At 38.2% G+C, this 13,626-nt stretch overlaps 1 protein-coding gene across 1 annotated transcript in view; it reads right to left on the bottom strand.

The window, feature by feature from the left end:
• The window catches only part of LOC108967119 (protein still life, isoforms C/SIF type 2), a gene marked incomplete at its 3' end in the record, with an annotated part of 282,692 nt that overhangs the window by 12,217 nt on the left and 256,849 nt on the right, over positions 1–13,626 (bottom strand). The window contains 7 exon segments of the mRNA XM_018930366.1: positions 6,386–6,489; positions 8,559–8,784; positions 9,434–9,641; positions 9,725–10,087; positions 10,155–10,312; positions 12,390–12,527; positions 12,785–12,964. Of these exon segments, the coding sequence (XP_018785911.1) occupies positions 6,386–6,489; positions 8,559–8,784; positions 9,434–9,641; positions 9,725–10,087; positions 10,155–10,312; positions 12,390–12,527; positions 12,785–12,964 (1,377 nt within the window).

The following is a 13,626-nucleotide window of genomic DNA, read 5'->3' as shown; positions in this document are numbered from 1 at the left end:
TCTAATAAATTTTTTTAAATTTTTCATAAATAACAATTAATATTTTTTTAATTTTTGTCTTATCCTATGAGTAACTTTGCCTGTTTTCATTTTCACTCATTGTTTGACGTACATATGTCCTTTGGTCCACTTGCTAGAGCTACTTCAGCTTGCATTTTTATTAGTGTTGTTGCTGTTGTTCGATATTTATGGCTTCTGTGCTACTTTTTTGCACAATTTGGGTATAGTGTACTTTTGTTGTTGTTGTTATTGTTGTTTTTCTTCTTCTCTTTTTAGTGTCCTTAATTTGCGAGTATGTCCTTGTATTCGTTGCCACAACTTTTAAGTTTCATTTCCTTGTGTGTTTATATATGTAGTTCTCTGTGCCTCTCTCTATCTTGTTGCTATAGTTTTTTGACTGACTGTTGTCGTTTAGTGTTAATATATGCAAGTATATTTGTCGCGCGAGGTTTTACTTTCAAATGTCGAATTCTTTTCAATAATTGTTGACATCTTTGTTAAAACAGTTATGCCAAATGCCATTTCAATTAGTGTGTTTTGACCTTTATTTCATCATGAGATCTTCATTATTGATTTTCGTATACTCTCTCTTTATTCAGGGTTTTCTTGCCAGCTATTTTTTTAAATCGTTTATTATTATTTCTACACAATTTGTTATTCTTCCGCTATTTAAATATTAAATATTCAATATCCTTGATTTTTTATTTTGTTGAATTTTACTGTTATTCGTGTTCTCAAGATTTTTTTTTTTGTCAACTTAATTTTCGCATACATTTTTATATGTACATATGTATAGTATAATTTCTGTTCGATTAACTAAAAATCAATCCCTTTTTTCATAGTTGCCTTACGTCTTTGGAAATTCCTGATTGTTGTACACTTTTTTTATGAGTAAACGTTTTGAGTAAATTTATTTATAGATACTAGTTTTACTTTAAAACTGCAAGGACAGGTTTGTTAACATCAAAGTTTCTTTGGGTTTTCATGACTTTCCTTATCATACACGTATCGGTGTTTTTAAGTATATGCTAGCAACTCAGTATATAAGTTATTATTATTTATTTCGCGTTTCTTAATACTTTCCTACCTCTCTATATTTAACTCCACCATTTTTTAAACTTCATTTACATAGTTATTTATACATACTCGTATGTCGAAAAAAATTTGATGCCTACCATGCATTTTTCAGTTAAAATTCATATCAAAGAAGCTACAGTTATGTAAAATAACCTGAATTTCTTCCTTATGACTCCGTACTCTGATCGTATATTTTCGATATTTTTATTTCCATTCAAAACTCAAAATTGTAAATTCAGTTTATATTAAAATAGCCTAGAGACTAGATCAATTTATAGAGCCCCCTTTTTTAAAATGACTTGTTCTTCAAGAATACTCTTTACTAACTTTTAGTATACTCGTATAAAAATTATCAAAAGTGGATCCATGCTAATCACTTATATATGCTTCGCAGTCCACACCACTTGTGGGTATCATGTAAGTTCATGGAAACGAGGAACAACTGGTATTCGAAATCTTTTATTGGACTTTAAGCTGGCTACGTCTCAATTATAGCGAAATTTCAATCATTTGCTTTCGACTAATTTCCTTTAGGGAACAATTTATGTTAAAATAATTGAATTATAGTTGTAATGAATGCCCAACCCCAGATTCCAGAGCTACCATTTTATCCAGAAAAAAAAAATCGGTTTGGTGTGATTTGTGTAACCAACTATTTGATACTTGAAATTGAAGCTCGTGATCTCAGCGACATTTGAGTTCAATAAGACGGCGCTACTTTTTACACATCTCATCAATCAACAAGAACACATCGGTGAGCAGACCGGTCGATTGGCTACCCAGATTATAAGACATCACACACACCGTTAGACTTTTACCTGTAGGGATATGTAAAGTATAATGTCTATACGAACAATCTCGCTTGGATTGAGGCCTTCGAGCAAAATATCATGTGCATTATTCGTTAGTTATTAGTTGAAATGCTCGAAGGAGTCAGCAAAAATTGGACTCAAAGGATGAACCATCTGGGCGTAACCGACGCCAATATTGGAAAGAGATAATCTTCAAAAAGTAAATAAAGAAATGTTATTTCGAATGCTTATAAACATTCCCAATTAAATTTGAATCTTTTTTTTATTTTTCTTTAAAAAAGTAGAGAACTTTGGAGCCATATAAATTCTTGAGATATTATCGTCTCTTTACTATAGGAACTCTTAATCGAAATTGTTTCAAATAATCAATAATACTTTTACTTTATGATAAAAAAAAAACTCCAGATGAGGTTAGGATAATCATAGAACGATTTCTTGGTAAGAATAATGTATAAAACAGTCTCAGCTGCAGTTTGAATTTTTAGCTCCGATTCGTCTTCGTCGCCTACTCTCATGCAATGAGCCCAGACAATCAACCGCTATGTTACGTTTAAACAGATTTAAGAAAAAAAGTATTCTGAGGTTTAATATAATTCCAGAAATGCAGCTAGAAGGATAGTAACATAACGACAATATAGATCCGATAGCTTTGTGAAACGTGATTGCCGTGGCGAATGTCCACTAAGCATTTGATATAGTCTTAGCTGCCTCATTGCTTTTTTTTACTGTATGCCTATTATAAGAGAGCTTTATTTTCGGATATATTATACTAAATATATWTATATTAGGTAAACTTCAGGATACTCCGGCATAGAAACGATTTCAACTCATGAGACCTATGTATATATTGGGATATATTAAACTTTCAGATTTTTCGAAGTATTATTGTATTTTAAGGTACCTCTTAGTAGATACGATTCTTCTAGGCTGCTTTTTCTAGCTAGACAGCTCTGGTATCCACATTTGCTTAGTTTTTAATACTTAAGCTTATTTTACCAGTGTCAATGATATATGGATAGAAACTTTTGACTTCCAAGGGTGGTGTGGGTACAGAGCTTAGAACAGACTTGCAATTATTTAAAAAAAAAAAAATCACTTGTATTATGTTTTTGAGAATATTCAAATAAAATACGGCTGGATTTTGTGATAAAGGAAAAAATTCTAAGCTCAAAATCTAGACACTTACAGTGGAAGACACATGAGTTCGACTTTTGTAAACCAAAGTTTTATAGGAAAATTTTTATGCGTTTTTTGCTGTTATTTTTATTGGGGTACTACTAAATTTACGGCCTTGTCCCTGTACAGTGCTATGATGTACAGTTATTTACAATATAATATTTTGTTATTGTAATACTTAACTGTCCTACGGTCAATATACAGATTTTCGCTTGAATTTTATATATGTAATTTCGGTTGCTTAACCGTTAAATATATCTACACATACAAACTAATTACGTATTGATAAAAAACAGATGTCCTATACATATATATTTGTGTATACATGCATATATATATTCATATTGTTTCAGCAGTACAGCAACAACATAAATTCTCAGCACTGCCTTTATATTTTTGATTTCATATTTTTGATTTTACCTCGAAGTAAACAAATTGGTAAAAATAATTAAATCAGATTTTGGTATACAAGATATATATGCATGTATGTATTGGTAATGAAAATTCATGTGAAATATTAAACAGAGACTACATATGCACATATGTGTGTACGTATGTGTGTATATAACTAAGACTCCTTGCAACCTACAAGCTAATCCTTATGTCTAAACTCTGAAGGACATGCACAAATACGAAAATGTACATATACATTTATATAAATTGTTGTTGCTTTTGTTTTTGTTTCAAAAATCCCTGTGTCAAACAACAATAGCGTTTTTGCATACACATATAGAAATATATATGTGTGTATATATGGTCCATGTAAATTGTCAGTTGAGGATTTTTGGATGGCAACGAGTTTACTTTGCGTATGTTTTTTGTTTCTGTTATACCAGCTAACGGGATTTTCGGGTAGTTTAATATATGTATTATGTTGTAATTTGAGGGTGATTTTTGTGGTTTTCACGCGTTCCCCGCTTAAACATGTATCTCATAGTAGTCATGACAGTCCACACAACCGCTCGCCTCGCTGGCGCCAGCCGCTACTGCGGCGTCGGGATCAAAGCTAGCCGCACAAATCATGCCCGACGCAGTGGCCATCGGTGGCTGTACGACGCCGCGTGGTGTCTTCTTCCGCGTACGACTCTGCCGTACGCGGGCCTTATGCTAGGAGGGACGCTTCTGATACAAACAGTCAATGCATGTTGTGTACTCGGGTGCCGACGAGCTCAGCTGATAGGCTGACGACATGTGTTCGTGTGGACATTGCGGTTCGTGCGCATACATGAAGGCAGCTGGCGGTGCTGCTGTTGCAATGGTTTCCTGTGGCGGCGGCATTTGATAGTGCTGACCCGTATGCGGATCGTAAGCGTAGTGCGCAAATGCATTTTCAGCTGATTGCGAACGCAGTGGTCCGGCGCTGGCGCCCATCGTGTTTATTGTGTAAATACGTTCGGGTGATACGCCATAACGGTAGGAGCTGCTTGTAGTGCTTTCGCGTGACGTGGAACGCTCCAAAGATTTACTTAGACGACGCGTGCTTGTGTTGGTGCCGATATTGCGTGGCATAGGCGTTGTTGTTGCGGCTGATATATAATGATCGCTACATGTTTGGTTATCATAAATGGGATAATATTGGTAGTAGGCTTCTTGGGCGGCCAGCGCAGCGGCGCGTTGTCCCGTCTCAAAGCTGCCGTGCGCCGATTGACTGCGTTTGCGGCTGCTGCGTTCCGGCGAACGCGATTCGAAACTGCCACGTGGCGATTTGAGCGATGAACGTGGTATATCGAGATTCGGTTCGGAGCTGCGGCTGTCGAAGCTGCTGCGCGGCGAATGACGCTGACACAGACTGGTACCGGCACGATCGGGCGACAGGTGTTCGATGCTGTCGCGCGGTGATATATGCGGCGAAAGCGATTCGACACTACAGTCATGTGAGGGTGTCAGCTTCTTGAGGCAGCTGCGGTCTGGACTTTTCGATTTACTGGGGCTGGGTGGTGGTTTCAGTATGCCGCCGGCGGGACTGGCCGGTCGTTTCAGTATACCACTACCTTCAGAGCTGCGACGCGGACTGGGTGTGCGACGTCCGCTGGACAAGCGGTCGGCTGAGGAGTCGCGGCTTGAGCTAACGCTGAGGCGTTTACCCTGATCACTGACACTAGTGCGTGGTGACTTTATCTTAATTATGCGTACCGGCGAACTGCCTTGTGACTTGGAGCGGTCGGGTGAAATGTATATGCTTTGACGTGGTGATTTTGTGGTCTTTGATTTGGCGCCAGTGCTGGCAATGCTACTACTACTGCCGCTACTCGATTTTTGTGTTTTCTCTGAAGACTTTGATTTGAAAACTTTATCGACCTTCTTGTCGATGATCACATGATGTTTGGCCAATGTTCTGGCATCTTCCGATTCATCTTCGGATTTTTCCGAAGTGCCCGTCGTGGTGCCAGTACTATCGGATTCTGTAGCTGGCCGTGGTGGTGACTCTATTTCGGCCACTACAGTTTGCTGTGTATTTTCCACAACTGTTTGCGGTTCCGGCGACAAGCTCGAATCATTTTGTTGTTGATCTTGCGCGTCCATATGTAGATCCTGCGATTCGAGCGCCTGTTCCTTCAGATTGGCCATATAGGCGGCGATGTCGTATGTGGTGTCGCTGAGCTGCTCATGCTCGAGATCACTCAAATGCTTGTCGACAACATGTGTGTGCGAAGCAGCGCTAGCACCGTTACTACTACTACCGCTGCCGCTGCCACTGCTGCTGACACTGGGTTGACGACTACTTGACGATTTTTTGGAAGACTCTTTTGCTGAATGATGCACAACCGATACTTGCTGAGCGGCGGTCAGCTGACTTAGCTCATTGGCGAAAATCTCAATTACTTCGATATCTGCTTTGGGCGATTGTCGTGGTGACAAGCGTTTTGGCGTTGCCACACAATGTAAATTATGATTATTACCATTACCACTGCCAGTGCTGGCATCACTAACTCTACTTGTTAAACCACTTGTGGGGCCAGTAACGTTATTGGTTGTATATAATACTCTACCAATACTACTACTACTACTACCTAAACTTAAATTAAAAGCTGCTGCTACGGATGCAGCTTGCAACTCTGATTCCAATATGTAATCCATTTCGTCCTGCTGTTGCTGTCTCATCTGCCGTTCGTCGACATCGTCCTCTTCGTCCTCCTCCTGCTCTACCATCTGCTCGTCCATCTCCCGTACCTCTATGCCCATCTCTTCGATCATAAACATCATTTGATCGGTGGCCTCCATTGCTGCGGACAATGAGCTCACTGTCACTATGCCAGCGGCATCCATGTACTCTGCTTGAGGGGAAGACGATAGTTCGTTTGTTATTGAGTTAGTCTTACCTAAATCTTTCATAAGAACTGGCTGATAGCTCGATGGCGGATGAGATGATTGTATCAAACGCGCTTGACTACCAGTGCTGCCAACCGAGAGGGTTGATGTGGTGCTGCATGGTCAATTGTGTTCGAATATAACGTGTTGGGATAGTTGGTTTCAAACGGTTGGTGATGGTGGTGTTCGTGATGGTTGTGATGGTAGTATTGTTGTTGGTTATGATCAGGTTTTTGTGGCGGACATTTATGAAGCGCATAGTTAACGAAGCGATTATCGCAAAATTAGAAAAAATGGGAAGAAATAGAACGAAATATATCATCGATTAGCTTTCAAAAATACATATGCGTGTATGTAGTGGTTGATTTTAAGTAGGGTAGCTAAGAGTATGACGGAAATCAATGTGTCTAGTTGCAAATAAAAGTGGATTTGGTTAAAAGTAATCGGTTCATAATTTATTTTTAAGATAAACTATACTTTCTCTGCCCTTCGACAAACGATGAGCCGAATAGTGTACGAGTATAATTACAAGGTGTGTCAAAGCTATTACAGCTCACTTCTTACTGTTTCGTACTGGGTGATAAATGTGAAGAGTGGATTATTCTTCAGATAATTTACATAAATAATATATAGAGTACAGAGATGATATTTTTGTGTGTCTTCTCTATTCTTTGTGTAAATTTTGGTTTCTAGAGCTTTTTGTTTTAGTCTCTATATAAATGCATGGGGGATCAACTAGTGAAAGGCTCAGCAGGCATAGTCTACATCGATTTGTTGAACTCCTTAGAACATGACGAAAGAGAGTACTATTCTTGTATGTCTTCTTTTTATCTTCGAAGTCGAAATGAACTAGTGAGATTATCAGAACACATAGTATATATCGATTTGTCGATCTCATATATGAAAAGAGAGCTTTCGTAATGCGTACATTTTCGATTTTTGTAGGGAATTTTAGTTGCTATAGCTCTATTTTTTAGCCTGCCGACAATTAGATTCGGAACTAACTAGAGATAAGCACAGAAGTAGAACACTTGAGGAAGGGGAGCCCTATTCTTTCGTGCCTTCTCTCTTATTGTAGGGTATTTTAGTTGCTCCAGCTATTAGGCATATCTATATTCTATAACGATTTTTGGATCTCCTAAGCACATGCAAGGAGGAGAGACTTCATGGAAACTCATGGGTTGAAGGCGTCATGGAAGACATTCTGCGGAATAGCATTGAAAGCCGAGTTGCATGCTGCTTGGATCTCCTCTGTCGTCTTAAAATCCCTGCCATTAATTTTCCAGGGGGAACAAATTCGTTGCGGACGATGCTATTGTTGACAATGGGCATCGTTTTAAATTTGGATTTGCTCATTCATTAGCGACCTCTTCCCGGCCCTCCAAAAAGTCCTGGTGCCACCGACACCCATCACTTCTTGTCTTTGTCGCGAAACGCGACGCATGAAAATATTTGCCGTGACTCTCCAGGCTACTGGCCAGCCGCTCGTTCGTTAGATAGGAACGCCCTCTACCGAATTCAGTCGGTGCGCGTTCACTCCGAAGTACAGTCGGAAGAAAATCAAACCTATTACTTTCCGGGCACACCCTATAGAGACTGGTAACATCCTAAATCACGATAATTTTTGTTCTAAAACATATATAAAACATTGAGTCGCACTCTCGATGACTCGTAAAGAAAATTTAATATTATCTATCTAGGGAGGCTAAACTAGTCTCGCTTGAGACAATTTATTGATTTCATTGGTTCGTTGAAAGGGACCTCGAAAGAATCCCGACATTATCAAGTCCATTATTGTGCTCTCTCATATATACTTAGTTTTCTTTGGTTTACATTTACTTTAGACCTGAACGCCAAGGAATAGAAATTAGTAAGGCGTTTAGGGGATACGAAGTTTCTAGTTATACATAGTTGTGAGGCAATAAAGTTGAAGTTGCCAATATTTGGTTTTGACTTTCACCAAAAATCAAAATTTCATTACTTTTTACTTTAAGGCTACCCTCTAAATTTTTACACATATACGAAGTTTGATGAAATACATAAAAAAAAATTAAAATATATCACATGAAACTAATGAGTTTCAAAAGGATCTCTAATGCCAAATACTGACTTTGCTATGCTTAGAATATATATAGAACGAGGACATGATCAATCTAAAACATTAACTAAAATATTTCTGTATACCTCAATGTCAAGTGATTGGGTGTACGACCCAGCGTAGCTTTCGCTTTGATTGTGCCCTGCTGGGAGTCCTCTTCGCCTTCGGATTTAGTGCCCGGATCCATGCGTTCAATATCGCTTTGATGCATTTGCTGATGATGATGATGCATTTGTTGTTGTTGATGGTGTTGCATAAGCTTTTGATGTTGTTGCTGCTGCTGCTGTGGGTCTATGGAGGAGGATATTAGTTCTATGCAATTTGTGAAAGTGAAAATTCAAATTGGAATTCGAAACGGTAGAGAATTTTGCGGTAAAGATAGTAAACGAAGATTTTTGTTGTCAAATGGGTGAGAGAGAGATATAAAGACAACAGAAAGAAATAATAGAGAAGCAGAGAAAGCAGATTGTAAATTTTGTTTAGCGAATAAATACGATTGTCAGAGGGTGGAGAAGAATGGAGAGGAATGTACTAATTTTTTTTTTAAATTTTTTGTAATTTTTTTTNAAACACATAGAGTGTGCCTTAAGCCGCGTGAAGATTCTATCCTCACACGTACGTGTACATGTGATCATACATCTTTGTTGCGCTCATCCAGCAGTGTCATATAAAAAAGTATATCTGTCCTGCTCTAATATCCCCAATCGACGGCTGATGCAGGGTTGCATTTTAAACAGCTGATGCAGGGTTGCATTTTTTAATTCCTATTTTAAAATTTTTTTTAAATTTTTTTTATCATTATTTCTAAAAAATTGTAAGCCCTTTTGTCTTTATTGAAAAAAATTAATACACCTTTCTCCGCAAGATTATTGATTAACATATATTTAGCAGGCCTAATTGTGCCTTGTCTCGAGAGAATGAAACACTCTTAAAAAATATTGCCGGAAAATGTCTGAAATACCTGTAGCATCGCCCACAGTCTTGCTACGTCCACGGAAACCACTCGGTTGTAGTTGTTGTTGCTGATGCTGATGATGCAGCATGGGCACATCGTCGGCCTCTTGGCTGCAAGATAGATTATCATAGTCGATATTGCCGGCCGAATGACGCTGCGAACCGGACTTCTTCTTGGGTTTACCCAATGTCTGTGAGCCTTGTATGATTGTTATCTGCAAAAACCAACAAAAATTAGCATAAAATGCATTTAAAAATACAATTTTTTGCAAATATTTATTTGCTTCAATTCCAAGACCTGTTGCTTTGGTCGCTCGAGCGTTTGCGAACTGCCCGAACCGCCACCCTGTGATGAGATGCCCGAAACCGAACCGCTACTGCCGAAACCTTTCATCGGTATGGACATGTTGCGTACACTTTCGCGTATGATTTGTCGTATAGTCTTGAGGAATGCATTACGAAAATCGGCCGTGCTGTTCGAGAGTACGTAAACCTTCTCCGAGCGACGTTGTAGTTGCGAGCGTAAATGTATCAATTCCCATAGGAAGTGTGAGTCCATATCTTTGGCGGAAGAGGCGCGCACCTGTACCTCGGTGACGGGTATGAGCACTTGATAGCGTATGATTTCCACTTCGTTGGGTGCGTTTTTACTCGAAACACCCTGCAAATTGTATTTGAAAGCGCCTTAGTGTGCTTAAATGTAGTTGAAATGTGGCTGCGTTACTTACCATAAGTTTCTTCTTTTGACGCAAACGTTCTTTGCAAAGGAACACAACCGCTGATTTAAAAACGAAGCACATGGCGTGCAACTCCAGACCCTTCTTAATTTTACCAAGGAAATCGGATATATTAAGCCACTCAACGCCGCCATAATAAAGCAGATCACCTGTATCGAGGAACGAATGATCTTGATATTGGATAATAATTCTTGGATAGATTAAGTGATGTTTTTGTTGTGGTGAAAATATGAAAAATAGTTATAGCTTTTTGTATTAGCATGTAATGCTGCTAGATCTATGAATGCTTCATTGGCTATATAGTGTTGTTGCGTTATGTAACTGGCGAATCAATTGAGTTCTATAGTATGTATCTAAGACATTGGAAAGATTTAGCCATGTCTAACACAATTTATTGAGAATATTATACGTAAGATCTTCCAAAGAAAGCAAAGTTCATAAATTTAGAGCTAATTTCTTTCTGTTAGGTAACAAGAGAGAAAGAAAGACTTTTCTTTCGAAGTTGTCCTTAAATATGTTTAACCTTTAACAAAAAGCAAGAAACATGCTGTAGGGTATATCCGAAGCTGGTCTAGTAGGTTAGTATCTTACAGTGTTATCCCAAATTCTTAGAACCATACTAAAAATCTGCACTTTTGTGTCGATAGAATTTAAGTCAGCTGGACTTAGTTGATGCTTGTGTGTATTTCTGAAGGTGCAGAGTTATACTTGTATCATTAGTTTCTTAAAACTTTTGATATTTGAAACAACTAGCATACAGACAAAGTCCAGATTGGTTAGGTTACGATAGATGTTTGATCTAGAGAGATCATGAGTGAGCTGCTATATGTAGTCCTGTGCGAAGCCATAGTAAAGAATTTCGAACTAAAAAATTAGCAAAACGTTTAGTAGCCAATACAAAGTTTCACAGGTGYTTAATTTCCATTCCCGCCAGTTCAGTGGGAAGTCTAAAGTAATGCGCTCCCAAAAATACAAGTCTTCACTTCAAAACGCGGCAAAGTACAGAAGGAACTGTTGAGTTGTTTCCGCCTCATTTTCTTCCATACAGGTTTTGCAGATGGCGTCTGGTAAGATTCCCATCCCTACAGCATGGACGTCAATAGGGCAATTGCCTGCTAAGAGCCCCATAACTAGGGAGAGGCTAGCTTTACTGAGCCAAAGAGATATTCGATCATGAGAAAGATTTTCACAATAGTGAACGAAAATGACACGAAATGCTGATAATCGAACATATTAGTATATGCTGGAAAGTAACTTTATCTGAAGCCATATTGCAGGAGTAAGCTTCTAAGTTTCATTACTCAGAGTTTTAAAAAATTTCTGATATTTGAAACAACAAGCTTATAGGCGAAATTCAGAAACCTAAACTCGTTTAGAAGATTAGTTGTAGTCAGTCAGTAGCCTGGTCAAACTTCTTCTTTAAAATACTGCAAATAAAGTCTGAACTCTACTAAATTTTGTCATACAGCTCGAATTTTGCATTACCTTGCTACACCTGACCCAGGTTTAAGTAACGTAGATAACTTTCTTAGTTCAATTCATACTAATCGCTTCGCTGCGGCGAACTATACATACCAAAATTCTTTAATTGAAATACCAGCGGGAAAAAATGGGTTAACTTAGGTATGTATAACCAGTCTTGTAAAATCTTTAGTAAATCTCATTGCTCGGTTGATATTGCAATTAGATTAAATATAAATATGTATAACAATAATAAAAAGTGATCAAAATTTACCCGGACTGGTTCATGATAGTCAGGGTAAATTTAGTTCAGATGGTATTACATGAAGTCTTATCCTTGATGCTCGCAGCAGTTATTTCTGCTAGTATATAGTTAGAGTTGGCAGTGTAGGAAAGATTCTGCCTGGAAGGTAGCTAATCTATTATTGCTGTTTCACTGGTGAAGCCGTGAGTAATAAATTAAGATAACTTTCGCAATATTTCGGGATAGAACTCTGTTCGCTATAATTGACAACGCAACAAATGTAATAGTTCCACTAGAAAGTGGCATATGCTCAAAGAAATTTAGTTCAAGGCCTTTGTGCTTCACATTTATCTACTTTATTTTAATATTCGCTCATTGAAGCTACCATTTCTTAACGCAAATTTTGTTGCACTCAATTGAGTTGGCATTCACAATCCATCGAAGCATTACATGCTATTAATATAAAATATATTACAAAAAAGAGCTATGCATATGCAATTATGCACTTTTTGTGAACTCACCTGGACTCAAATCGATGGGCTGTTTGCATGACTTCTGATGTTGTCGGAATAAATGATCGAATATAGCACCATATTCCTCGTGGATTCGTTGCATTTCATTGATATGCTCGGCTACCTTCTCCATGCCCTTGAGTGCCTCTGAAAAGCAAAGGTAAAAAACAAAAACATATATTAAAATCTATATATGTATATAAATGCAACAAATCAAAGCCGATAAGCCAAGAAATGAAATCACGAGCATGTTTCGAACATAAAAAGATTTACATTATTAAGGTAATGTTATTAATTATGTTGAAAAATTCGAGTGGGCACACATATACACATATGCATATATATAGTATGTTTGTGCCACACATATGTGAATATGAAGGCCGTTACATGGCTGTGATACTCACCGCACAAGTGCAAGTGTTCATCGGCTCGAGAATCGGTTAAATTGCGCAACTGTTGCAGCAGCAGCGGGTACTTGAGGATGCGCTGTATCGGCTTGATTAAGTACGATTCCAATGTGCTGCTGTGCTGCTGCTTCGGATTGCGTGCGGCAAGGAATTCCTGTAGTGCGTGATTACCTTCATCTGCGAAAAAAAGGCGAAAAAAGGTTTATTAAATATTAATTACTATTACACATGAATGCAGGTTATGTAATTATTACGTAATTTGTATTTTTATTGAAATGCACATCCGTGTTTGCTTTGCTCCTACAGTTGAAAACGAGTAGTTGGTAGCTAAAATTTGTTGCACATTTTCCCTCGGCAAATGTTCAATACTTAACGATGGAGAAACATTTTTCCTATGATATGGAGTGTATTTGAATAAGACAATAGTTAGAAAGCTCAGGTGAGAAATATGAAATAATGAGATTTTCACGACCACTTGATGCAAGTTCAACATTCTGTGAGGATTTTGTAATTTTTCGAGATCACTTTCGACATAGAAAACTTCCGATAACGTTCAGCAGCAAGTTCGTTTTCCAAAAAACCGTAAAATTCCCCACAGTCTGAGCGGTAGGAAATGCGGAAGTGTCTCAGTGTAGTGTATAGTTAGTTATACCACTGGACTTATATATAGTCTTGCGGTATTTTCGCTGAGAGCGCGTGGTTCTAGCTTTATTCGTCGCATCGGGTCATGCTATACCTTTTTGGAAAGCTCATTTCACCCGCTAGCACGTGTTTGATTGATTGTCGTTTCTTTCTTTTAAGTCGTTCGTGAGTTATAGCGTCGCAAACATGGAGCAAAA

This window comes from Bactrocera latifrons, unplaced genomic scaffold (assembly GCF_001853355.1).
Source record: "Bactrocera latifrons isolate USDA-ARS-PBARC rearing strain unplaced genomic scaffold, ASM185335v1 scaffold_178, whole genome shotgun sequence".
Lineage (NCBI taxonomy): Eukaryota > Metazoa > Arthropoda > Insecta > Diptera > Tephritidae > Bactrocera > Bactrocera latifrons.
This window is presented reverse-complemented; position numbering and strand designations above follow the sequence as displayed.